The sequence below is a fragment of the Myxine glutinosa genome, chromosome 8 (genome assembly GCF_964187855.1).
Source record: "Myxine glutinosa chromosome 8, kmMyxGlut1.1, whole genome shotgun sequence".
Lineage (NCBI taxonomy): Eukaryota > Metazoa > Chordata > Myxini > Myxiniformes > Myxinidae > Myxine > Myxine glutinosa.
In genome coordinates this window covers 165295324-165323139 of record NC_136268.1, presented here as the reverse complement: position 1 = coordinate 165323139, position 27816 = coordinate 165295324, and the positions used below count along the sequence as shown (strand labels likewise).

General features: G+C 43.2%; 1 protein-coding gene across 1 annotated transcript in view; it reads right to left on the bottom strand.

Moving 5' to 3' along the window:
• PALD1 (phosphatase domain containing paladin 1) overlaps positions 1-27816 on the bottom strand; it is a 271064-nt gene that overhangs the window by 103539 nt on the left and 139709 nt on the right. Inside the window, exons 7-10 of the mRNA XM_078783909.1 lie at positions 26769-26929; positions 26583-26658; positions 10619-10761; positions 10140-10233 (exon numbers count right to left, since the gene is read on the bottom strand). Of these exons, the coding sequence (XP_078640035.1) occupies positions 10140-10233; positions 10619-10761; positions 26583-26658; positions 26769-26929 (474 nt within the window). The remainder of the gene's footprint in view (positions 1-10139; positions 10234-10618; positions 10762-26582; positions 26659-26768; positions 26930-27816) is intronic.

Here is a 27816-nt window from a genome sequence, read left to right as displayed (position 1 = left end):
TAGTGGGTAGAATTGGCAGTAAATGGAAAATTTTTGAATTGGTTGAATTTGGACGAACAAAATTTATAGGGAGAGACCCCCGATGTGGTGGGATGGCAAATCCACCATCCCTCACAACCAGTGGGGGCAAATGCGCTATAGATTATGGGGTTGATGGCAGTGAAAACTAGCCCGGGTGGGTTAGGATATATCGTGTGTAGGGATCTAGCGAAGATGACATTAGGTAACGTTAAGATTAGTTAGTGACTGATACCTGTAGTGGGGACGCAGGTAGTTTAGGGTGGATGATAATGACGTGGGAGCGCAATAGTTTAAAGGGACGACTGGGAAGTGCAAGTTTCAGAGGGGAGTAGTTAGATGAGATGATGCCGTGTGTTTGAGGATTGAACAGGTGTGATTGAACAGGTGTGATTGCACAGGTGTGCAACTGAACAGGTGTGTGGAGCAGTGTATGAGGGAGTAGTGGTGATTGCGTGTTGTGTTGACCAAATGGTCCAGGAAGAAAGGAGGGTGCAGGTGGCACCAGGTGTGAGTGCACAGGTGTGCAACAACAGGTATGGAGGACAGGTGTATGGAATAAATGGTATGGAGTATTGGAATGGATGGTCGTGGAGTGAGTATGGTGGAAATTGTGGAGTGGAGTGGATGGTGCGAAGGTGTGAATGGGGGAAGAGGGGACCCCCATCACGGATACCCGGGGCGGGTAGTGTAAGTGTTAGGTAGAGGGTACAGGTAAATTGTGGTTGGATATTGGCATCTGTGGTGCGGGTGAAAGAATGGTCTTTGGATGGGTGCATTAGTGTTGTGGAAATGGCTGGGCGTGTAGCCTGTTAGTGTGTGTAGTTGGTTTGGGCACTCCACCACTGTGAAGATGTCGGCCAGGTGAGGCCGCAGGTGGGCTCTGGGAGCCGGTAGTTGTGGATGGGGCCCGAGGATCCGGAGGACGGACCCGGGTAGCCCAGTGCCAGAGGGCACCAAGGGGTGACAGAGCCAGGAGAGGGCCTTCCCCAGTTAGTTAGGTTAGGGTGAGGAGCTAGGCAAGCTTGGGTGGCAACTACAGTGGTGGAGGTGTGCAGGTGGGTAGACCTGCTGGGAGAGCTACACGTCGCAGCCCAGAAATTGTGCGAGGGCACCGGGAGATTAATCGGGGGAGTGAGACCCCAAATTGAGAAGCACCACAGTTTGGTCAATGGGAATTGGTTTTTAGAACCCATAGTGTAAGTTGGCCAATGGATTGGCAGGGAAAGACCCCGGGTAGTGTAAAGTGTGTTAATGTCATTTAGAAAGTAGTTAGGATGAAGTCTCCTCGCACCATCTGCATCCACTCACCTGAGGTGACAGGAACTCCACACCATGCCATGTTTTATTATTTTTCATTGATGCAAATGTTTGGATTGTGAGACGCATCATGACGTGGGTGTGACATTGTGCTTGATGTTCCATCTCTTCCTCCTTATGAGGATTGATGACGAATTGGGTGATGGCAAATTTTGGATAGAGGGATTGTGGAGACGAATTTGGTATAGGAGAAATATGGGGGAGACGTGACAGTAGCGACGGATTGGTAATGTGTAGATTTTGTACATATGGGGTAAGGGCAAGGGTAGTGTAGGTCACGGGGAGGGGGGGGGGTGACGTACGGTAGGGACGAGCTTTCTCATTTCGCTCTCCGTACGCATTTCGCCTTGCATTGCCTTATTGATGTGTACCCTTGTGACCTTACCCCTCGCTCAAGTCTTTTTTTGTCTCCCACATGACCTGTGCGCCATTGGGTGCCGAGGGGAGCGTGCGTGAGTCCTCCATTGTGCGCCCGGAATTCCCAGAACCAGCTGTCTGCATCGATGCACCACATTATGGACCACAGGTCTGTGGCCAAGCACCACTTATGGACCCCATGGGGTGGGGCATGGCCCCTCTGCTGGAACCGGCCATGAGGGCCCGAAATCTTGCTGGCGGACCTTGGCCACAGGGCACCGATGCCCCACAGGTGAACCACACGTAGTCGGCCCTGTGGGCCATAAATAAAGAAAATAAAAAGGACACATTGGGCACACTTTATTACAAATAGGCCGCCAGTAAGCAAAGCAAAAAGAATGACAACATCTGGAAGAACAAATAATAATAACCAGCAGAAGGAGCCGAAGAGCAAGAGATCACCTGCAGGGTTAGGGGTTGTTGATTTATTTTTTATTGTTAAACAATGGTGACTGCACCGATTGGTGCTTGGGTGTGTATTGGTGCGTTTTTGGGTGCTTTCATGGTGCATTGATGCAGAGCAGACTGTCTCCCCCCAGAAAGAACAATCACAGGTCCTGGGTTAGTTGTGTAAATAAAAATAGCGTCATTGTAAATAATGCTCCCCACCGTCAGTGTATAGTTTGAAGACCATTCCGCAATTCGGTTAACTGTGGGCGTAAGTCTGTTAGGCAGGGTGCAATGGAGCAGCGGGACACATTTATTTATGTTTTAAAACTGTCGCACTCAGGGTCAGGTTAAAAGTAGAGGGAACTACACCTACGTGTCACACTAAATAAAAGTTGTAGGCCCGGGCCGTGCCTAAGAGGAGGAGGGTGCAGTGTTGCGGAGCTGAGGACTGTATTTTTTTGATTGTGTGCTGTATTATTATTATTATTGTTTATTCTGCGCCCCCCTACCTCCGGAGCTGTGTAAAGGTGAAAGGGCATCCCATAATTAGTCCACAAGCATACACATCAGCCAAATAATAGAATACCCCTGTTTGATAGTTATCTCTTATTCTGTGTTTTAGAGTAAGGCTGTGTCTCCCATTAATTTAAGTACTCCATTGCACCAGTGAAAGAGAATAGATCCCCTTTCATTCCCATCCCCAAAATCTCCATTCCCTTTTACATCCCCTTTCGTCATTGCCAAGCCTCGATTGCCCATATTACCTCCCCTCCAAAACCACCATTGAACATGTGCTCGAGTCGGGGAAGAAAGGCGTGCCCGCCCGTCGTCATCAAGGGCGGAGCGAGAGGGTCGCGTGACCAACCAGGGCCGAGGTGAGCACCCCGATGGGCGTGTCCTGAAGGCCGGCGGCTTAATCGCCGGAGGCGTTATAAAGGCGCGCACGAGAGAGAGTCGTGAGTTGGTCGTCAGTGGAGGAGTCAGTCAGTGGAGTCGGTGGTCAGTTGGTTGCGGTGAGGAGTCGGTGGTAAAGAGTGAACGAACGCACAAGAAAGAGTTGAGGGTTTGGACCAGACGAGTCGGACAAGGCCTGGCAAAGCACGCGACGTCCACAGCAGCCACAACAGCAGCTTGGGGGCCTGAACGGCGGCTGCTAAACACGCCGGTTGTGCTGCAGGACCCCCTTGGACCTTCCTCTCCCTCCAGCCATCCACCTCCTGCCATTCCATCCTTCTTGTGTACGTGAGTTTGTTCTGTTTGTTCTGTCCTGGGTTAATTAAGTCTGTATAAGCTAGTATTTTCACTGTGTCACCTGCGTCTTATGTGCTTGTAAATAAACGTGACTGCTTTCTTTTTGCTTATGTGTGTAAATAGTCAATAAATTCAGTAGTATTTCCAAACCTTTCTTTGCCTTCGTTTTCCTCTTTGCATTCGTCGTTTTAGTCTTTTCCCTCATTGAGCAGCCGCGGTGCAATCTGGTCAACGTCGGGTGGAATCAGATTCTAATCGGGGAGTAACTGTTCGGTCGCGGTTGGACCATCCGCTCGGCCCATCATACCATCTAAACCGCGATCAGTAACAATATATATAAACAGAAATCGGGCGCCACTTTTGACACCCTGTATATATGTGAATATATATACATATATGTATATATATACATATATGTATATATGTACATATATGTATATATGTACATATATGTATATATGTACATATATGTATATATGTACATATATGTATATATGTACATATATGTATATATATACATATATGTATATATATACATATATGTATATATATATATATATGTATATATATATATGTATATATATATGTACATATATATACATATATATATATATATAAAATATTATATATATATATATATATATATATCTATATATTTAGATAACAGACATAGCATCTTAATGATAACTCTCGATTGACCATCATAACCAATCGTGATGCCTCCTGGTTGTGATTGGTGGTTCAGAACACAATGTGTCCATGTAGCAGGTGGCACTTGTTTCCAGATCGTGCAGCAATAGCTTTTATGGGGCACTAACACTGATGCATATTACCTTACCAATCACAGTTAGAAATGTATCATTAACCCATTAAAAGCCATAAGGCTTCAAAATCACCAAGTGCATGGAACAGCGAGGTGTTGCCCTGATGAGACCAAGTAAAGGTGAAACTGGTCAGTAGATATATTTTCCTTTCTCACTCCCTTTATTTCACTATATTTTTCTTTTCATTGTATTTATTTTCCACATTCTCATCGTTTGGTTAATTTTGTCATTTTATATGTAATATATGGGGGTCTACACTTTGCTTATTAATCGACCCCTCCACAACTTTACTTGGTGAATATACAGGGAACTCAGATTCAGATGTTGAAAAGAATGAAGATCTATTTGTTTAATCCATGTCAAAAAAATAATCTTTATAACTATCCAGATTTGTGTGGTATTTCTTTGCACTCTATTTTTTAATACTTTTTTTTTTTTTGTATACAGGATCGAGGCTCGTGAAAGAGCTAACATTTATCACACAAAAAAAATCAAAGAGACACACAAAACATATAATAAGGGTCGAAGTAGACAAGATGGGGAGAGAAGGGGAAGCACACAAACACAACATTTGAGAGCACGGACATCGGGAGATATGTGGGAGGGCTTGGGGTAGGAGGCGTGGGAAGGGGGGTTGGGGGGAAGGAGTGGGAGAAGTATAAAACACAAGGACACTGCAAGGACTTCCAGGAAGGAAGTTGGTATTCCAAAAAAGTGAATCTGGGGTGAAATTAGCGGGGGTAGAAAAGATCAAGGTTTTGGATGGGGGGAGATAAGAGATGGTGGTGAACAGCTGTTTTAAAGACCTGGAGGGAGGAGTGGGATTGAAGAGAGTGAAGGAGTTTGTTCCAGAGGCGGGAGAAAAGAGGTATGAAGGAGTGAAGGTGAGCAGAGAGTCTTGATTTTGGCAGTTTAACCATAAGAGGGTTGCAGGCAGATCTTGTGCGACCTGCAGGAATATTTGGGGGACAGAGCCCAGAGAGAGCTGGGGGAGCAAGGCCGGAGAGGAGTCGGTAGAAGACAGAAAGACCACCAACCTGCCTGCCGTGAGTAAGTGAAAGGCCCTCGGAGTTAGCTTCATCGCGGGAGATTCCAATGATTCTGAAAGTTTTGGTTTCAACAGCGTGAAGCCGAGCTAGGTGTGAGGCAGGAACACCGACCGAACCACCGGCCCACTTTATTTTCTCTGTCATTTGACTCAAATGGTTTGAAATGTAGAAATAAATGATGATGATGATGATGATACATCAATACACACACACACACACACACACACACACAATCACATTTGACTGAGAATGAGGAGATAAGCAACCTTCCATTTTACAAAATTCAACAAAGTTAGCTCTCAAGCCTCCAAATGTATCATAGAGGGGTCAATATACGAAAAAAACTCACCGAAACCCAAAAATTTTCATAAAAAAGGTTTTTCAATGGATTCTGGTACCATTGGGCATGCTAAATAACATACTAAAAATCTAGAGACATCTGACTTCCGGAAAGGGGTCATTTTCAAGATGGCGTCCAAGATGGCCGCCGGGAGCTTAAAATGGCCATATCTCAATTATTATTCAACCTAGAAAGGTGGTTTTGGTGTCTAACCCTAGGTTTTAGGGCCCAAGGAATCCAACTGAATCAATATAATTACCATCAGTTAATTATTTATTGACAAGTCCAAGATGGAATCCCAAGGTGACATCCTGATCCACTAAAATGGCTCTGTCGAATAGTAGTCAACCTAGAGAGATTTTTTCAGTGTGTATACCTAGGTTTAAGGCACCCAGGAAATCATCAAAATTACTTAAATAAGCACAAAGTAATCAGGTAATCCAGTAAGCCAGGTTTACCAGCCCATTAGGCATTTGTTGTCTTATACAGTTAGTCGCTATTCGTCGTCATCCTCCGACTCCTCTGGAAGAAACTTATGTGGATTGTCACATTCTTCAAGTTGGCACGGTCCACAGGCAGTAGTACATGGTAGTCCATATCGTCTACAAGAGCAGCGGAGTGTCTTGCAGGCAGTGGAGCAGTTACAATGAATGACCTTCAAGAGACTGTCTGGAGCAGCGTTCATTCTTGACATAAGTGGGACAAACTGATTATCCTGCAGGCTCCACCCCCATTTCATGGCATCCATACCCTCTTCTTTTCCCATCCACACCATGATCTGGTAGTACGCTCTACGACAGTGAAGTTTGGTGGCAGATTCAGTTGGGGGCAGACGTTCGGGTGTTACAAAAGACGAAGCAGAGACAACCTTCTTGCTGAAGGTGTTATATCGCATTGTTGCAAGGGAATCTTTGCACTTGCCACCAAAGAGGATAGCCATTACTCGGCATCCAAGGTCATCGATCACCTCTGTCGTCTGGTTTGGGATGGTGAATGTGTTGGCACAAGACCGAAGGACAGGGTCTCCTTTTACAAGCTTCTGGAAAGCAGTCTTTTTGCCAACACCAAAAATCCGAGAAGTCGTGTCACAACCAGTCATGGCATGGATGAATATCAACTGAGAACACGTCAAGTCCGAGGATTTCTTTTAGACGGTTGATGTCATACACTTTAAAACTGCCATCAGCTTTGGACTTGTCTGATCTGAAATAAAGGCTCTTACTGTCTCCCTGCGCATAGTAAAGGAGTAAGACAAGGAGATCAGTATCTTCTCCAATCAGTGTAGTGGTGTGCAGAAGAGATGCCTCCACTGCAGCCTTTACTATATCTACGTCAGCATCTCCAGGTGCATTGACCACAGTGCAATACCTTTCTCTCAGTTCATCACTTATCATCCCGATCAGTCTCTGTTTATTGATATCTCTTGACAGGACACCTCCTCCTTCTTGCCTGAGAACTTTGTCTCAGCAGTGAAGCTGACAATGGGATGAATATTGTGTCCTCTTCTCTGATGCGTGTTGTCTTTAATGGACGGCCCTTCCTCATAGCCATCAAAGACGATGGTCGTAGCTGAACCATAATGCTGGATGGTGAAGTCAGCATACGACTGCGCTATTTCACCATAGCTTTCTCCACTCTTCCATGGTATTCTGTGAAGGAGTGAACCTCCATCAAGGACGTGGATCTCCGTTTCTGGTACAGAATCTAGGATGGCATCACTTGCATGATCACAGGTCGCGTGAGCTAGTTGTGGCTTATCAGCCTTTCGGAAGACGTTTCTGGCTTCAAAGAGGGCAGGAGGGAAAGGACTGAGCTCATAACTCATAACCTCCTGCAATGATAGCTCTCCAGTTTGGGAGACTACCAGGAAACGTTGAAAAAGAAGTGCAGAATCAATGGTTTGATCAAGAGCGACTTTTATAGCTGATGTTTGTCCAAGGGTTCTGGCTTTATCCTTTCTACTGAATGAGAATGTGAATGCATACTGTCCAATCATTTTGTGCATGATTTTGCATCCAACAGACTCATATTCATGCACATTCACACCTTCCTGAGCCACAACACCAGTGACAATGTTCCTTAATGAAGAGTCTGGCGAGAAAGGTGAGCATCCTACAAGTTTTGAACTGATCTCCTCCAGGTCAGCAGCGTCCCTTTTCATCCTTGACTCCGTCAAATCCTTGTGCTGTTCAGATGTCGTGTATGACAGGTTTGTGAACTCCTGCATTGCGATATTGTACTCTGATGTTATGGGGCTTGACATGGTCCAAAGGGCTCTCTGCTCTTCAGACAATCCGCTTCTGCGTGTCAGACCTCTAGTGGTCTTCAACGACCTCATCAACGTCTGCTCAATGACAAGATCTGAACTGAGGCCTGCCCATAACTGGCTGCTGCGACGGATAACATGAAAACCCTTTTCGAATTTTCTGAATATGTCTGGGTGGTTGATATCAAGCTGACCCATCTCTTGGACATAGACGTATGCTGATTTCAGGCCATCTTGGACGCCATCTTGAAAATGACCCCTTTCCGGAAGTCAGATGTTACTAGATTTTTAGTATGTTATTTGGCATGCCCAATGGTACCAGAATCCATTGAAAAACCTTTTGTATCAATTTTTTGGGGGTTGAACCATATATTGACCCCTCTATCATGTTTTATCAGTGCTGAAACATTAAACTAGACCGGCACTCACTAGAGAGCACACCTCCACCTGGTTGGGCATATCACTCAATGATGAAGAATCACTTAAAAAATTATACTAGCTGGATCTAGATCCAGATCTTCACCAAAATTGATTCGATTTTTCCTTGTCACACACCCAACCTGTCCAACAAGTTTCGTCCAAATCCATACATAACTTTTTGAGATATCCTGCTATGTATCGTTTTTGGCCCTTTCTCCCAATGGTGAAGAATCACTTAAAAAATTAAACAAACTCTCATATCTGAATCCATGTTCAGATCTTCACCAAAATCAAAAAGAATCGTCCTTGTCAGACACCCAACTGTTCCACCAAGTTTCTTCAAAAAATCCATACATAACTTTTTGAGATATCCTGCTATGTATCGTTTTTGTCCTTTTCTCCCAATGGTGAAGAATCACTCGTAAAAATTAAACAAATTCTCATATCTGAATCCATATTCAGATCTTCACCAAAATCAAATCGAATCGTCCTTGTCAGACACCCAACTGTTCCACCAAGTTTTGTCCAAATCCATCCACAACCTTTTGAGATATTTTCTTCACAAACGGACAGACAAACAAACAGACAGACAAACAGGGGTGAAAACATCCACCTTTGGTGACGGAGGTAATAAACAAAAATTAAAATATTATTGAATGTAACACAATGAGAAAACAGTAAATATGTTTGAATTGTGCTTTGTTGCTGTCTTAGTTTTAAAGACATGGATGACCTGGGTGTCCTTCACATCAACCTCTGGATTTTGAGTGTCAATGTGTTTGGCCTCAGCATCGGGATATCTCATTCCTTGTTTCTGAATGAAATGCAGTCGAGTATCGACATAACTAACAGATGTGGTCTTGACTGGTCACTGTATGGATGTTTTGTTATCTGAAGTCTCCCTCCAGCACTCCCCTGACAAATGAATATTAAAAGGGTGCTCCTTATCACGCAAGGCAGGACATAATGTTGTGGTGTGCCCACACCCATCAAAAAGATTCAATATTGAAACAAGTAATATAAATATTCAACATTCCACTCTGTATGGTTTGACCCACATTTTAAATTTGGCAATAATATACTTTACTGATCTGACAATAATAAAGTTTTAGATAATTCATGTGGAAAGATAAACTGATTTTGAGTTTGTTCATTAAAAAAAAAAAAAAAAAGATTCGATATTTCATTGTTTGTAAAATCGAGTTTTAATTTGATCTTGAAAATGAGACTGTCCAACAAAAATGTTACTCATCACAAAGGATTTCATGATGAGGACTCATTACAAATGGACTCTCGTGCTCTTCATCTTGGATTCAAATTCACGTTGTCTTGAGGTTCGGTTAAACTGCGGTCCTGCCTTGTTCAGGCAATGTACTTACGATTTTTGATTTTTAAACAGACGTTGTAAATCAATCTCAGTTCTGCAGATGAATACCATGAATAGCTATGGACTAAATGGAGGTGCTGACTCATACGGTTGTTTTTTCTTTGTGAGATTGTGCTCACCTATACTGTCGCATGAACGTGGTGTGAGTAAATGTTTACATGGTTCCGTGCAATCTCAAAATTAAACTCGGCTGAGGTTGAGAAAATATGAAACTCCGCACCAAATTTGGCGATTCTAGCTGCCATCTTTGAGCAGTTATTCACATGAAGATGAGACAAACGCACAGACGGGATCATCGCAATACCCATGTGCTCGGCCTACAGCCATGGCATGAATTATTGTGGAGAGAAGCTTTAATCATTTGATTTTATCATTTCAAAATGAGTAAAAGCCAGGTTTTTCAGACATCATTTTAAAATTTTAACACTCGAGTTTTGTACATAAAATGCATTCATACCTCATCAACTATGTGATGTCCATTGGGAATCATGTTCATGATACTCTGCACGATTTGAAACCTTCCTTCTTGCTTTAATGGTCTCTTCCCAGAGCTGAGGAAATACCAGTAGAATCAAGGACATGTAATCCTTCACGTGTATCATGAGTTCCCAAACCCAGGGTTATGACCCCAACTTGAAAAACCTCCCTCAAAATCCTGGTTTTTGAGGGACTTTTCACGTCAAAAGCATTTTCTCCAACTATTTTTTTATCATAGGTACCACGTGCCAAGTATGTACTGGTATCATTTGGGTCGCAAGGCGAAATTTTGGGTCGTGGACAAAAAAGTTTGGGAACCACTGATGTAGACCTACAGATCCCTCCTCTATCAACTGTCCACTATTTTTTAATCTTGGAAAGAGTATTTTATGCATGGTCAAACATGGTTTTTCACCAAATAATTCGTATGGGTATTAAGGTGTTTTTAAAGGTACTGACCTCCCCCTTTGCTGCTGCCTTGTCCGAACAGAAAGTAGCATTGAGCCAATAATCATAGCAAGGTTAGTGCAACTTATTCCATCCTGGCAGCTGAAGAGCAAGGCAGGAAGTGGATGAGACATGTCCAAAATGAAAGGGTTCTCCTGAAATCCAGAGGAAAGACAGAGAGAGCCGAGTAAATGCCCAGGAGAATATAAATATGAACATCAAGGTAAACATAATGCTTGTTCTTTATTTCCAAAATATAGGAAACAAAGGTAATAAATAAAGACAGAAAAAAAGAAGAATGGAAGAAAGAAAACAAGAAAACAACGTGTGCGTGCGTGTGTGTGTGTGTGTGTGTGTGTGTGTGTGTGTGTGTGTGTGTGTGTGTGTGTGTGTCTCCAGGCTTTTTTTTACATTTGAGCTATTTTCATCAAATTTTCAGCATAGCTTCATTATCAGAATATGGAGAAGAGAAATTAATATTTTTTGTCAAAAGGTCAAAAATCAGCATCACCTAAAATCATCCATTTTCATCCAATTGACCTGAAATTTCAATTTACCATTTGAGTTTTGTCATCAAGTTTTCAAAAAAGCTTTATTATGAGAATATGGAGGAGACAAATTAATAATTTGGTCAAAAGGTCAAAGGTGATGTCTTAAGAATTTCCATAAAATTACCACATTCGTAAAATTACCAATTTCCATAAAATGAAGTCACATAAAATTACCAATTTCCATAAAATGAAGTCACATAAAATTACCAATTTCCATAAAATGAAGTCACATAAAATTACCAATTTTCATGATGACCTGAAATTTTAAGAATTTGCATATTGAGTCACTGAATTGGTTCACCATTCCAAAATTAGAAGCAGATTGTTTTTTTTTTATATGTATATCAAAAGATGAAATGTCAAAGTTGCGTAAAACGGTAAATTTTCATTCGATTGACTTGAAATTTTAAGAATTTGCATCTTGGTTCACTGAATTGGTTCACCAATCAAAAGCTAGAAGCTGATTAGTTGTTTTGTTTTTTTAACAAAAGGTCAAGTCAAGGTTGCATAAAATCGTCAATTTTGATCCGACTTGACTTGAAATCTAAGCAGGCTTTGCATATTGGGTCACTGAAGCATATTGCTTTTAAGGTGAAAAAGTCAAAATTGCCTAAAATCGTAATTTTTAGCTATTGTTAAGCTGTTTTCATCAAGTTTACCAAACAGAAGAAGTTTGAATACAAAGCGGATGCAGATGGCTTTGCATTTTCAGATGCTTTCTAGTTGTTCTTATATTTGTTTCATACGTGAGTTCCTGGAATCTCAAAGCAAAGATCAATGCATAAAGTAGTACAAGTGAAGAAATTACACAGGTTTTAATTGCCATACAGTTAATGTGATATATATAGTCTTATGACGATTTATACAGGGTGTTACAAAAATATCCGGTCAACTTTGGTTGTTAATTTATTTAGAACCACAAATGACACAATGATTCCCATCGGTTTCTATGATACAAAACTCATAAGGTTTTGTGCCCACCATCAATATTGTTACGGAACCCAACGTCGGCCTATGGTTCCCCTTTGAGGGGGGATTAGTCCCCTCGCTTGTCACTGACCGACGTGGTCCCTGAAGCTGCACCGCGGCCTCCGGAAAGGCCGGTGCACAGCTTCGTTCGTGACCGCGGATAAGATGGTAATTTGCCGAGCGGATGGCAGCCGCGGCCCGAACCGTTAACAATGACTAACCCGATTCTGAACGTTGGCCAAATTGTGCCACAGATATTAAATTTGGAAAAGACAAAGACGACGGATGTGAAGAAGAGGAAGACGAAGGCAAAAAGGTTTGAAATACGACTATTATTTATTATTACTATTTACAGGACCAAAAGAAACCAAGGAGAAGGAAGGATAATAAAATAAAGACAGAAGGAATCAAGGAGACACAGTGCAACGCTAGCTTACCTACAGTCTTAATTATAACCCAGGGACAAGACACAAAACAAACTCACGTACACAAGAAGGATGGAATGGCAGGAATGAATGCTGGAGGGAGAGGAAGGGTCAGGTCCGTGCAAACGGCAGGGCTGGAGGTGACAGCTCCGGCTCCTCGCACTCTGGTTCACAGAACGGGCGACAGGGATATCCGAGGACCGCGGGACGTCGAGGTTCGCGTGCCCGCACTTGCTGTTCCTTCGAGTCCTGGTTGGTACCGCGAGCAGGGCGTGCCGATTCTCATTCGCCTTGTGCTCTTTGGCTATGCTCTTTTCTTTCCAGAACTCCCTCTCTCCTCCTCTGAACTGAACTCTGGTGGACTGCTCTTGTCACGCATCTGCCACATCCGCCGCCTCTCTCTCAAAATGCTTGCGCGCGCGCTTTTATAACGCGCTTTTAGATCAACCCGCGCCACGCCCGTGATGGTATTTCCCCAGCCCTGGTTGGCTGGTCAGGGCTCGCTGGCTCCACCCTTTTGATGACGATGGGCGGGCCACACCCTGGATTCGGCGGCTCCTCCCCCTTCTTCTCCGAGCCCACCTCGTGGCTAATGGAGTCGCGGTGAAAACCACCCAGCAGCTGCGGCGAATGCAGTTGGCAATCGAGGCTTTGGGAATGGGGCTTTGGGAAAAAAAGGGGATCTATCTATTTGAATTCGGTGCAATGGAGTGTCAATAAATGGAAGACACAGCCTTAACCTACATAGAATAAGGAAATAAACTACCAACAAGGAGGAAATCTATGATTGGCTAACGTGATTGTTTATGACCTAATTACGGGACGCACTTTGACCTTTATACACAACTGGAGGAAGGAGGGTGATATTTTACAATGTACTACACAATAAAAAACACAATTCTCATATCCACAACAATATACTTCAATGTGAGCTCCGTTTGTCGTGGGCAAGACATAATTGGTAGACGAGTTCTTGCCATGTTTGCCTCAGCATGTTTGTGTCCACCTGTGCGCATGCAGCTATGATCTGAGAACGAAGATCCTGCAGGTTTGACACTTTGATGTTGAAGACAACATCTTTGACAAACCCCCACAGCAAGAAAAATCAAGAGGAGTTATGTCTGGTGATCGTGGGGGCCAGGCGGTTGGTCCGTCTCAGCCAATCCAGACCTGTAAATTTTTCATTCAGGACGGCTCGAACGTCTAAGGCCCAATGAAGGGGAGCGTCATTCTGTTGAAAAATGATATCGGGTTGCAGATCCTCAATCTGTGGGAAGGCAAATCCTTCCAACATGTTAATGTAAATTGTTGAGGTCATTGTGCCCTCCACAAAGAAAAACTGACCCACCAAGCGGGCATAGAGAAGGCCACAAGTAGTAGGAAAATGGGGGTTCTGAAGCACAACAAATTTAATATTGAAGTCAATGGAGTAAATAAAGGATAATTATTGACTCACTGGCTTTTCAAATAGAATTTATCCTCGAGATTTCACGATCTTCAACAGACATTCTCTGATGCTCATTCTCACTCACTAGGTTTGTTTGCTGTTAGACACCCCGTTCCCCTACTACTTGTGGTGGAAGCAAAAATTGGGGAAGGGGAATTAGGGAAGGGGACTGCATTTGATTATACTCACGAAGTGGACCAATGAATATTTGTTTATGTTATATTTTAGTGAATAATTTAATTTTCTTACAACGCTCATCACCATCAAGTATATTAATAAACAATATGTTGGAACTTGGTTCTTGGTACAAGCAGTGCCGGCGCCAGACTATTTTGCGCATTCGGCAACGCCAGCTACTTGCAACCTCCCCCCCCCCCCCCAAATTTTTTTGGTCAACTTCGATTAGTAATTCTCCCATTTTCCTCTGACGATGATCAATCCATGCGCTCAACGACGAAATGGCGGCAGCGTTTTGAACATGCCGGATGTGACGTTGGGAGAAGGCGCATGGGAGCAGGCTAAGTCCGTTTCAAACAGGATGTGACGTATGCCACGAAGCGTACAATCATGCTCAAAATTAATCACTTACACGATTATGAACAATGAACTAATATGACCCGACTGCAAAGCCGCAATGAGCCGGCGAAGCCAAAGCCTCTTGCCACGATTTCCTTCTCAATTTCGGATATTTCCGGCCGTGAAAAACTATCCCCAACAGCCGCGAGATTTCTAAAAAATAATTATTCCTTAATTTTAGAATATTTGATGCCGTTTTCAGCCACCGAAGCATGGTAACAAGCTTTTTTGAAATATTTTTTCAAATGCTCTAATCTTATTGGTTCCGGTGTTTGGTGAAGATTTTCGGTGAAGAGAACCAGGGCCGTGCCATTGAATTGAAAATATATAGAACGCTCATACTCCGTGAAAAGTGTAGCCGCCGTGTCGCCATCTTGGTTAGCACGACTCGACCGACTCGCTTTGCGGATCTCGTTTATTTTGAACGTGTCCCAGATTTTAAAAGCCAGACAACTGTTAAAATGACATATTATGACATTTTTCGTAATTAAAAATTTCGTAAATGAAAAATGACAAAATCATGTGACATACAAAAACAAACATTACATGTACGGTACACACGTTGTACACACAGACATGGACATTCTCCCGGCTGCTCACTCTGCCAACCATTTGGGCCGACTTAATAAAGTTGATTACATTTCATCACTTTAGTTTGCATTATTTTGATACGTAATAAAAGGACAGCTCATGCTTTCAATTTTGACCAAAAACAAATCATTGTGAAATAATACGGACAGACTCTTCGCAAGTTTCATGAAAATGTCCCGAGTTCTTCACGCTCCTAAATTAACAATATTTGTACTCGAATTTTTTTTTGTGAAAAGGAAAGGATAAAGGAAAGTGTTGTAGTAACTGTGATAGGTTTCCTATTGAAAAACGATCGCACAAAAGGTGAAAAACCGCAATCGCTTTTCGCTCTGAATTCCGTGCAAACGCATGACGGAAATCACCATCGCCCAGCATCGAGTGCCAACCAAGATGGCGCCCGGTAGCTACATCTCCACCTGTGTGGTGTGAATGGCAATGGTCATTCTATATATTTTCAGTTCAGTGGCCTGTGCGGGCCCGGGGAACGAGGTTGGTCTTTAAGTATTTTAATCGCAGAAGTCCTTTGCTGAGGAGCCATGGCTGGTGAGAGAGGTACCCACACCCAGCCAACTGGCATGATGACAGTTGAAATCACCACATATGAGGAAGAGAGAGTTGGGATGAGTAGATAGAAGTTGGTCCATATCATCAGACAGCGAGATGTAGATGGAGTCATCACTGTTTGGTGGACGGTACAACACACATATGAACAAGAGGTGGGAGCGAAGGGGAAGCCGTAGCCAGAGGTATTCCTGGGGGTGAGGTGGAGAGAGTGCAGTGCAGGGCGAGTGAGGAAGAGAGTTTTTGATAAAGATAGCAACCCCGCCTCCAGGACGAGGCTCAGGTCTATCATACCGGAGGAGGGAGTAGCCCGGGAGAGATACTATGGAATCAGAGACATCATAAAGGAGGAAAGTTTCTGTTAAGCAGATCACGTCTGGTTTGACAGAAGCAACCTGTATGGAGAGATCAGTTAAGTTTGAACGAAGGCCCCGGATGTTTGAGGTCCATACCGTTAATGAAGAGGAAGGGGGAGCATCAGATACAGAACAGGGGGGAGGAGGGGTAGGGTAAGATGTGGAAGAGGTGGAAGAGGTAGGGAGAGCTGTTGAAGGTGTGTCAGAGATTTCAGAATAGCTCGGAGAAAGGGAAGGATGGGGCGGACAAAAGGTTTGATGGTGATTGGGTGAGCCACAATGAGGTGTTATTTGAGGAGGGGGAAGAGCGAGGCAGAAGGTTGGGGGAGATGGAGGTGAGAGTTTGAAGGGGGAAGAAGCGGGGAGGACGCTTTGAGGAGGGGGAGTGAGAGGGGGGAAATTGAGAAGCAATGAGGGTGGGGAGATTTGAAGGGGAGGGGTGAGGGGGAAGTTTGGGAGGGAAGGGGCAAGGGGAGGGATTTGAAAGGGATGGGATATGGGGGAGATTTGGAGGGGAGGGGTGAGGCAGGAGTCTAGGAGGGGAGGGGCGAGGGGGCGTCTTGGCGGGGAGGGGTGAGGGGGTCGTTTAGGAGGGAGGGGGCAAGGGGGGAGATTTGAAAGGGATGGGTGATGGGGAAGATTTGGAGGGGAGGGGTGATGGGGAAGATTTGGAGGGGAGTGGTTATGGGGAAGATTTGGAGGGGAGGGGTGAGATTGGATTTTTGAAAGTGTACGATTTATGGGAAACGAACATTTATTGCAAAATGAGTTGCTTGTGACCTTCGAGTTAAAAATACGTTTAAGGACGCTGGATGGAGGATGGAGTGCAGGAGAGTTTAGGGAATGTAGAAAAAAGGCACTATAGGAGATGGATATTTTTTTTGGGATGAATTGATTTGGTGAGCAGGTCGAAAGCAGCCTTTTAAAGAAGAAGAAGAAAAAGGTGTTATAAAATATGACGGAATACATAACTTGAGGGGAAAGTGTAAACATTGAAGGTTAATGAGTGAAAACTATCTGGGGAAATGGGGGAGAAACACGTGGTCGAAGAACGAACGAACGAATAAGAATGAATAAACGAATGATAACAGAGAAGGGAAATTTTTTTTTTTTTTTTTTTTTTTTTGAGTTGAGATTTACACAAGGAAGTAGGCTATGGGTGAAAAGCCTGGGAATACAGAGAACGAAAGTTATTGGATCACAAACGACGGACCACTGAGAGAAAAACAAAGCCTCAAGGTTGTACAGTGCACACTGTACAAGGCCTCAAGACACGACACGGCAAACAGACGGTCAATTTATGAAAGATAAACACCGAGAAACAACCAAAGTTGCACACAATAACTTCACACACCGAAAGATAAATACAGTTTCGACAAAATACAATTGTGAACAGACTTAACTTCGAAAAACGTGGAGACCGTGTGGAGCTTCGAAAATCCCTGCCGCCGTCTCCAAGATCTCGCGAGATCTCCAAGATCTCCGAGATCTCCACTTCCCTGAAAATGTCTGCTGCTCTTCTTCTGCTCCGATCGGATCATCTGACCATCCTCAGGGAGCCTGCTCAGCGTCGACGAGTCTGGCATTTCACTCAGGCCAACTGGCACGGTCTTCAAGCAGCCATCAATCATCTGGACTGGTCTCCCATCTCTACCACCTCTGACATCAACTCATCCTGGGAATTCTTCCAAAGTAAATTGCTCTCTCTCATGCACAGATTTATCCCATCTCGTCTTCAGTTATCATACCCTTCCTCCCGTCCATGGTACACGGAATCTTGTGGTGAGGCTGTTGCCCAGAAACAACTTGCCTTCGTCTCCTGGAAAGCAAATCCAACGGAAGGAAATCTCATTTCCTTTCACAAAGCCCGAAACAAGTGTGTGTCCACCCTCAGGAGAGCCAGGAAACAATATCTCTCCGTTCTCAAGACCGAACTCTCTTATCTGTCTCCCTCTTCCAAATCCTGGTGGCGTCTGGTCAAATCCGTTTCTGGTGTTTGTTCCCCCTCCATCCCCTCCCTTACCTCAAACGGCTACACAGCTGACTCCGCACGTGAAAAAGCTGAATGCCTCAACTCTGTGTTTGCCTCTAAATCTTGCGTCCCAAACCCATCCCTCTCTGTACCCACCATACCCAGTCGTACCCTGCTGCTCCTGGACTCCGTGTCCTTTCCTCCTGACAAGGTGGAAAAGTTTCTGTCAACCCTCGACTCTGATTCTGCAACTGGACCCGACGGCATCAGCCCACGGGTCCTAAAATCCTGCTCTGCTGCTCTATCTCACCCTCTCTCTGTTCTCTTCACCCTCTCTTTTGCTCAAGGTCAACTGCCATCTGCTTGGAAATCAGCCAACATCACCGCTTTGCACAAAAAAGGTGCAAAAACAGATCCTAGCAACTACAGACCAATCAGCCTTCTCCCAATTATCAGCAAAGTCATGGATTCCATCATTGCTTCGGATATGAAATCTTTCCTCTTCTCCAATGGCTTGATCTCTGATCATCAATTTGGTTTCAGACCAGGTCACTCTACTCTGGACATGCTGCTTCTGCTGTCTCAACAATGGATGGAGGTCCTCAATGCCAAACAGGAAATTAGAGCTGTCTCCCTCGACATATCACGTGCCTTCGACACGGTCTGGCACCCCGCTCTGCTCACCAAACTCTCCTCCTTTGGTATCCATGGAAATCTCCACGCATGGCTGGCGGACTTCCTCTCTAGTCGTCGTCAACGTGTGGCCCTGAATGGGTTTCTCTCATCTCCTCTTCCTGTTCAGGCTGGAGTTCCCCAAGGCAGTGTTCTGGGCCCCGTGCTTTTTCTGGTCTTCATCAATGATCTCTCTGACTCTCTCGAAAATCCTCTCTATCTCTTTGCTGATGACTCCACTCTCTGCCGCTCCATTCCTCTTCCCTCAGATCGGCAGTCTGCTGCCTCCTCACTCTCTGAAGACCTGGACAAAATCACAGACTGGTCAAACAAGTGGAACATGTCTTTCAATCCTGACAAATCTCACACTCTTACTATGTCTCTCCGAAAAGATCGACTGGACAACCCTCCCATCTACTTTCTCAACAATCCTCTCCAAGAAGTTCTGTCGCTCAAGATTTTGGGTCTCACTATCTGCCATGATCTTTCTTGGGAAAACCACATTTCCAAGCTGGCCTCCAAAGCCAGTCGCCGACTGGGCATCCTCCGTCGTGCGAAGTCCTTCCTCGGCACACCTGAGCTCCTCACCACATACAAGGCTTTCATCCGCAGCTCAATGGAATACTGTTCTCCCCTATGGGCCGGTGCTCCTGCCTCACACCTAGCTCGGCTTCACGCTGTTGAAACCAAAGCTTTCAGAATTATTGGAATCTCCCGCGATGAAGCTATCTCTGAGGGCCTTTCACTCACTCACCGCAGGCAGGTAGGTGGTCTTTCTGTCTTCTACCGACTCCTCTCCGGCCTTGCACCCCCAGCTCTCTCTGTGCTCTGTCCCCCAAATATTCCTACAGGTCGCACAAGATCTGCCAGCAACCCTCTGATGGTTAAACTGCCGAAATCTCGGCTCTCTGCTCACCTTCACTCTTTCATTCCTCTTTTCTCCCGCCTCTGGAACAAACTCCCTCACTCCCTTCAATCCCACTCCTCCCTCCAGGTCTTTAAAACAGCTGTTCACCACCATCTCTTATCTTCCCCCATCCAAAACCTTGATCTTTTCTACCCCCGCTAATTCACCCCAGATCCACCTTGTTTGAAATTCCAACTTCTTTCCTGGAAGTCCTGGCAGTGTCCATATGTTTTATACCTCTCCCACCGCCCCCTTCCCACGCCCCCCCCCCCCCCCCCACCCCAAAGCCCTCGCCCTCTCTCAGATCTCTCGATGTCTCCATGTCTCTCGGTCCCTGCTCTCAAATGTGTTTGTGTCCTTCCCCCTCTCTCCCCATCTTGTCTACCGCTCCCTATGTTATATGTTTTTTGTGTCGGTTTGTCTTTCTGTGTGATTAATGTTCGCTCTTTCACGAGCCTCGACCTTGTATACAAAAAAAAAAAAAAAAAAAAAAAAAAAAAAAATTACAAATTAGAGGTGCAAAAGATTGTGCATCAAACAAAGACGGGTGAAACAAACTCCTATTGAACTTTTCCGCAATTCTTTATGCATACTTCCGCATCCGCAAGATGGCGGACTCCATGGAGCGATTTGGTGCGTCAAAGCTAAGAAATTCTCAAAGGATCCAGCAACATCTGGCTTTTCAACATAATACGTACACGTTCATTCACAACACCGGCTTCGCCGGCTATTATATTTTCCTTTTATCATGTTTTTTCTTCAAACAATAATTTGTATAAAACTGTGACCCTTTAAGGTTCAGTAACACGCCCCTCTGATGCCTGCGCCCCAGGCGGCTGCCTAGTTGGCCTAATGGTAGCGCCGGCCCTGGGTACAAGTATCTTTGTTGAGTTGAGATGAAATGGCTAAATCACCAATAAAATTTTATTTTAAGCAAAGAAGCATCTCTAAATATTACCTTATAAATGGAGCACTGTTATAACATGGAGAAACCCCAAACAATTATGAAGTTAAAAATGTTTGTCAATAAACCTAAATCCATTCAGAAGGCTGTGAAACAATGTGATATGAATGAATGAATGAATGATCGTTTTAAGGCCATTTTCCCCCGCTAAAGTGGGGGTTAGCCTTGCGGGCTCCATGACGATCATGTTTCCCTTGTTGAGGCAATGTTTTTTTTTATGGCCGAATGCCCTTCCTGACACCAACCCTTAGTCGCCTCTTACAATGCGCAGTGATACGGTGTACCTATTCTAAATCGGGGTACACACCGGGATCATTCAACCCAGCAAGCTGGTACTCAATTTGCCGACCTCGGAAGGATGACAGGCTGAGTCAACCCCCCTGACGTTAATTCAGCGATAAACGGGGATTGGAACTCAGGATCCAAGGATCCCAAGCCTGCACCCTAACCGCTAAGCCAACACCAGGCTTTAAATAGATATGATACTTTAAAAATATATGTGATAGACACTTTAAAACAGCTCGAAATAACTCCTTTAAGAAATCAACACCACTAACTATTAGACTTGGGTGCTCAATACAAGATGAAAAGAACCCATTTTTAAGAACAACTCTTAGAATACTAAATAATTATGAAGAGCTTCTTGAGAGCAGTCTCATGGATGAGCTACTCAGGATTGAGGAGGATTGCAGTCCAGGAATAAGGAATATTTCTATATTCCTAACCCCCAAACAACAACATCAATCCTCCCATCCCTGTATAGTAGTGGATTGTGAAGTGTCAACCTATTGCTTTCAAGGGTATTATCTGCTTACCTGTGTCTTTTGTAATTCCTGTGAATAAAATGAACCTAAAATCTCTTCTCCTTTTAAATCATATAATTTGTAAGTCCAAGGAATTGTATCCATTACATCAACGATTTTAAATAATTCATTAGTCCATCTCTTTGTATAACCTTTCTCAAAATGACTTTTCCTTCTGTATATTCTTACAATATCACCAACTTTGAACTTGGGTTTTCTCAAATTAATCTCCTTATCATATTCAATTTTGTAAATGTTTCCGATGGTTTTGATTTTGTTGATGAATGAACTGTATTATTGTAATTATCGACAATACCCTGAATTAAAGATAACCATTGTTGAGAACCGAGATGTGTGAATTTTTTATATAGTCTCTCTTTCAAAGTGCGATTAAAACGCTCAATAACAACTGCCTTTCCTTCATTAAAGGTGCTGTATAATGTGACACCATTATCTTTAAGAAATTCCATAAATGTTTTGTTATAGAACTCTGTTCCCTCATCAGTCCATAACTTCTTTGGCTTCCTTTTGCATTTAATAAATATTCCACTGAAAGCTAACATAAGAGTATTACCCCTTTTGTTTTTAAAGGGAACAACCCATGCAAATCTGCTCCTCAAATCAATAACGTTTAAAGCATACTTGTATCCCCGATCATTATTTAATTCAATTAAATCAGCGGACCAGATGTAATAAACCCCTTTGGAATAAACCTTCCTTCTTTTAAACTTTGTGATTACTGGTCTATGTAATTCGTCAGCCAAAAGCTCCTCAATCTTGATGACATCATTAAAGCTTAATAGTTTTTTTGATTACCAAGCCCAAGTCTCAATTTAGCACTTATCAATTTTTTCACGATAAACCTATCAACTTTGATCTTCATCAATGATCTCTCTGACTCTCTTGAAAATCCTGTCTATCTCTTTGATGATGGCTCCACTCTCTGCCGCTCCATTCCTCAACCCTCGGATCGGCAGTCTCCAGCCTCCTCACTCTCTGCTGACCTGAACAAAATCACAGACTGGTCAAACAAGTGGAACATGTCTTTCAATCCTGACAAATCTCACACTCTTGCTATGTCTCTCCGAAAAGACTGACTGGACAACCCTCCCATCTACTTTCTCAACAATCCTCTCCAAGAAGTTCTGTCACTCAAGATTTTAGGTCTCACCATCTGCCATGATCTTTCCTGGGAAAACCACATTTCCAAGCTGGCCTCCAACGCCAGTCGCCGAATGGGCATCCTCCATCGTGTGAAGTCCTACCTTGCTCCTGCCTTACACCTAGCTCGGCTTCATGCTGTTGAAACCACAGCTTTCAGAATCATTGGAATCTCCCGCGATGAAGCTGATTGCGAGGGCCTTTCACTCACTCACCGCAGGCAGGTAGGCGGTCTTTCTGTCTTCTACCGACTCCTTTCTATCCTTGGCTCCCCCAGCTCTATTTGTGATCTGTCCCCCAAATATTCCTGCAGGTCACACAAGATCTGCCAGTAACCCTCTTCTGATGAAATTTCCAAAATGAAGACTCTCTGCTCACCTTCACTCTTTCATTCCTCTTTACTCACACCTCTGGAACAAACTCCCTCACTCTCTTCAATCCCACCCCTCCCTCCAGGTCTTTAAAACAGCTGTTCAGCACCATCTCTTATCTTCCCCCATCCAAAGCCTTGATCTTTTCTACCCCCGTTAATTCACCCCAGATCCACTTTTTTGAAATACCAACTTTTTTCCTGGAAGTCCTTGCAGTGTCCATGTGTTTCATACATCTCCAAACCCCCTCCCCCTTCCGACGCCTCCTCCCCCCAAGCCCTCCCCCTCCCACAGATCTCCCGATGTCCCTGCTCTAAAATGTTTTGCTTGTGTGCTTCCCCCTCTCTCCGCATCTTGTCCACCGCTCCCCTTATTATATGTTTTATGTATCCGTTTTTTTTTGTGTGATTAATGTTAGCTTTCACGAGCCTCGATCTTTTATACAAAAAAAAAAAAATTTAATAAGAAAGGGAATGGGGGGTTTAACGGGCTACCGCCACCTTTTTTTTTTACTGGTATATAAATGATAGAACCAAGCAATAACCAAACCAAAGAGTGGACACAATCACAGCCTGGGTATTTAAATGGAAAGCATAACTAATGTGAAAAATATCAAATAAGTCTTATTGAAGAAATAACAGGGGTAAAAGTAGATAAAATAAGCGGATGAATTTTAATACGAGTGAGTTAGAGGCTCCTCCCAGAGGAGTCAAAATCCTTGAATGGACAGAAAACTTTGATGGTTATCAAAAGTTCAATGAAAAAATAATTTCCTCCAATCTGAAAATATGTGGTTCAGGAGGAAACCAGAAAAGAGCAATAAGAGAGGTTTAACGTTTCGTCTCTGCCCAACAAAGATACTTAAACCAAGAACCACATTCAAACATACTATTTATCAATATTCTCGATGGTGATGAGTTATTATTATTATTTTTTTATTTTTTTTTGTATCCAAGATCGAGGCTCGTGAAAGAGCTAACAATAATCACACAAAAAGTCAAACGACACATAAAACATAATAAGGGGAGCAGAAGACAAGATGGGGAGAGAGGGGGGAGCAAACAAACACAACATTTGAGAGCAGGGACATCGGGAGATCTGTGGGAGGGAGAGGGCTTGGGGGGAGGAAGAGTGGGAGGGGGGGGGGGGGTGGTGCGAGGAGTATAAAACACATGGACACTGCAAGGACTTTCAGGAAAGAAGTCGGTATTTAAAAAAAGTGGATCTGGGGTGAATTAGCGGGGGTAGAAAAGATCAAGGTTTTGGATGGGGGAAGATAAGAGATGGTGGTGAACAGCTGTTTTAAAGACCTGGAGGGAGGATTGGGATTGTAGAAAGTGAGGGAGCTTGTTCCAGAGGCGGGAGAAAAGAGGAATTGAAAGAGTGAAGGTGAGCAGAGAAATCGATGTTCTTCTCTCGTTTGAAAGATCAAGTTATTCCTTAAAATAGAACATAAACAATTATTATTTGTTGGCTCTCTATATGAGTTCAAAGAAAATATGGGGATCTATTGAGGATTTAACCTTTGTTAATGGCTTAGATGGGAAAGGGAGAAATAGACGGATATTTTTGCGTTTTTCGGTGAGTGGTCCGTTCCAATGTTCCAATGTTCCAATGCACTTTCCCCATTCACTTACATGTTAAAATTAGGCATGTTTTAGAACCCCCATTCTCCTACTACTGCCACACCACACATTGACCTTTGGACTGTCGTGTATGTGTTCAATGACCACGTGAGGGTTTTCAGTTTGTTGTTACTTGCGAATATCGAAGATTTTTCAAGTATATTGGTTGGTCTTGTGCGTTATTCTGTCTGTTTGCTGTCTGTCTGTCTGTCTGTCTGTGTCTATGTCTGTATGTCTATGTCTGTATGTTTATGTCTGTATGTCTATATGTCTATGTCTGTATGTCTATATGTCTATGTCTGTATGTCTATGTCTGTATGTCTATGTCTGTATGTCTGTATGTCTATGTCTGTATGTCTATGTCTGTATGTCTATGTCTGTGTCTGTATGTCTATGTCTGTATGTCTATGTCTGTATGTCTATGTCTGTATGTCTGTATGTCTATGTCTGTATGTCTATGTCTATGTCTGTATGTCTATGTCTATGTCTGTATGTCTATGTCTATGTCTGTATGTCTATGTCTGTATGTCTGTATGTCTGTATGTCTGTATGTCTGTATGTCTGTATGTCTGTCTGTCTGTTTGTCTGTTTCTCTGTCTGTATGTCTGTTTGTCTGTCTGTCAGTCGCTTACAGGTCACAATTTTCAACCGATCTTCACAAAACTTCACCAAATGGTAGAATTGGTGATATGCAAGAAGCCTATTGTTTTTGGGGTCAAAGGGTCAATAGGTCAACATAGGCCAAAGGTCACCAACTTTGTCAATTCTCTAAAATCCTCATTTTTGATCCGATTGACTTGAATTTTGAAGGGGATTTGCATATCTGGACACTGACTTCAACCATCAACTATTTATTTTTGAGGTCAACATCGGCCAAAAGAGGCCAAATTTCTAAAATCCTCAATTTTCATCCGATTGACTTGACATTTTAAGAGGATTTACATATCTGGACACTGAATTCAATCCCCAAGTATTTTTGAGCTCAACATAGGCCAAAAGGTCAGCATGGGCCGAATTTCTAAAATCCTCAATTTTCTTCCGATGAACTTGAAATTTGAATAGGATTTGCATATATGGTCACTAAATTCAACCACCAAGTATTTTTGAGGTCATCATAGGTATGTTTTAGAACCCCACATCCCCGCGCATCGTAGGAGCGTGACCAAGGGTTGGCGCCAGGAAGGGCATCCGGCCATCCTCAAACAGGGAACCATGATTGTCATGGGGCCCGCAAGGCTAACCCCCGCTCTAGCAGGGAAAATGGCCTTAAAACGATCATTCATTCATTCATTCATTCATTTCATAGGCCAGCAACTTATAACAGGGATTTCACAAGGATCGTGCTGTGCACGACATATTTCTTGTTTGTTTGTATGTGAGCAGGATATCTCAAAACGTTGTGGACAGATATGGACGAAATTCGGTGGACAGATTGGGTTTGTGGCCAGGACTAATTGATTAGATTTTAGTGAAGATCCGAATCTGAATCATTGAATTTTCAAAGGGATTCTTCATTATTGAGAGATAGGGCCAAAAACAATACATAGGCACGATATCTGAAAAAGTTGTTAACGGATTATGACAAAACTTGGTGGTTGAGTTGGTTTGGTGACAACAACAAGCCGATTAGATTTTGCTTAAGATCCCTCACAACAGCTAGGCCCATCCTATCAGTGGGATACAAAACGTAAACTGGTCAGCCTGGTGAAGGTATGCGCTCTACCAAGTGCTCTTCTAGGTTTTTTGTTTCACCTCTTCAACTGAAATTGTAAGTAAGTCTTCTTGTAAGTATTTAACTGAAATTTTGGATGCTGCCTTAATGTGAGCCAATGGAGAATAGAGTACATTTTGGTGCAACTCTATTGGCATATATTGAAGTTATCTCGTTTAATTGCTCCATAATATAACATAATGGAAAGCCCTTTTTGTTCAGACAGATCGAGGTTCAAGAACCCAAACTTGATTTGGAGAACACTTTCATTTGTGCAGAAATTTGCAGTCAGTGTGTCCTGTAATCTACCATACCCGCATGACATCAATGAAGGCATCAAACTGCGATTCTTGTGGTACTTCCTCTGAACAAAGCATCAAGCGGTGGTACCTGGAAAAAGAAGAAAATGAAGACAAACTACCAATGACAAATAAACAGCTGAGTGAGCAGCCATCAAAATGGCTTTTTTATCAAGTAAAGATGCACATGGTGATGTATACCGCAGGGCTGGTCGGGAAAACATTGATCGTTTGTAAACCTCCTCCGTAACACACACGTCCTCTTCTTTTTGAAGAGTGATGGCATGTGGGTCTCCCTCAAAATGCTCGATATCATTGTAAACATAGTATGTGTTTTCTTTCAGCAGAGACATCTCCAGCAACTGGCAGGAATCAAGGAATTGGAGAAAAATTATCATGGAATCAAACAATGGTCGGAAGTTGGGAAAGGGAGGGTTTCTTATTCAAGGAAAAGATAAATTACAATTACCTTGGACAACAGTCATCATTGTAAGTTTTGCAGTACAGGATACGAAACTTTCAATGAGGAATTTAATCCACGAGTACAGTATATCAAAAAGTTAGGATTCACACACTCGCATACGTTAAAATCAAACTACGTACATATTGCAAATGCATATGTGCATGAAAAATGTCAAACACTAAAGCGAAATCAAAAACATGGTATTAGCATATCGATAAAATTATGATCCAACGACATATTATGGACATAAAAATGATGGAATTTTACAATTCCATTACTTCCTCAATTTTCAGGAAATACTTTCCTACGCTGTGCTTATTGCCACCTCCTTCCAACCTTCCGTCTCCTTCTCCTTCTCATCAACCATCCTGCTCTCACTTTCCTTCCCAACCTCCAAGCATTCTTTTTAAAATGTTATTTCTCTCACTTTACAATCCCCCTCATCCCCCAAAAAACCCTCAACTCCCAAAACCTCCTTGCAACATGTGTAGATAGTCTCTCAACAGAGCAAGAATTACATTCCACAAAGTGCGAAAGCAAACAACTAAATAAGAGATGTAACAAACCCATAATATCCTTCAATTTATGAAACGTAATCATATTATGCAATCGGAGGAAAAATAGGATTGAATGCCAATCGGGAAAGGCTTAAACTAAATCTGGAATGTGCTCTCTACATCAGAGGAGAGGTCGTTTCGAGAATGAAGGGATTTTTAAAATGTTCATTTTTGATTCGACGAGTATTATTGCTCATCATCTCGGTTCCATCACTGATGAAATGCAATG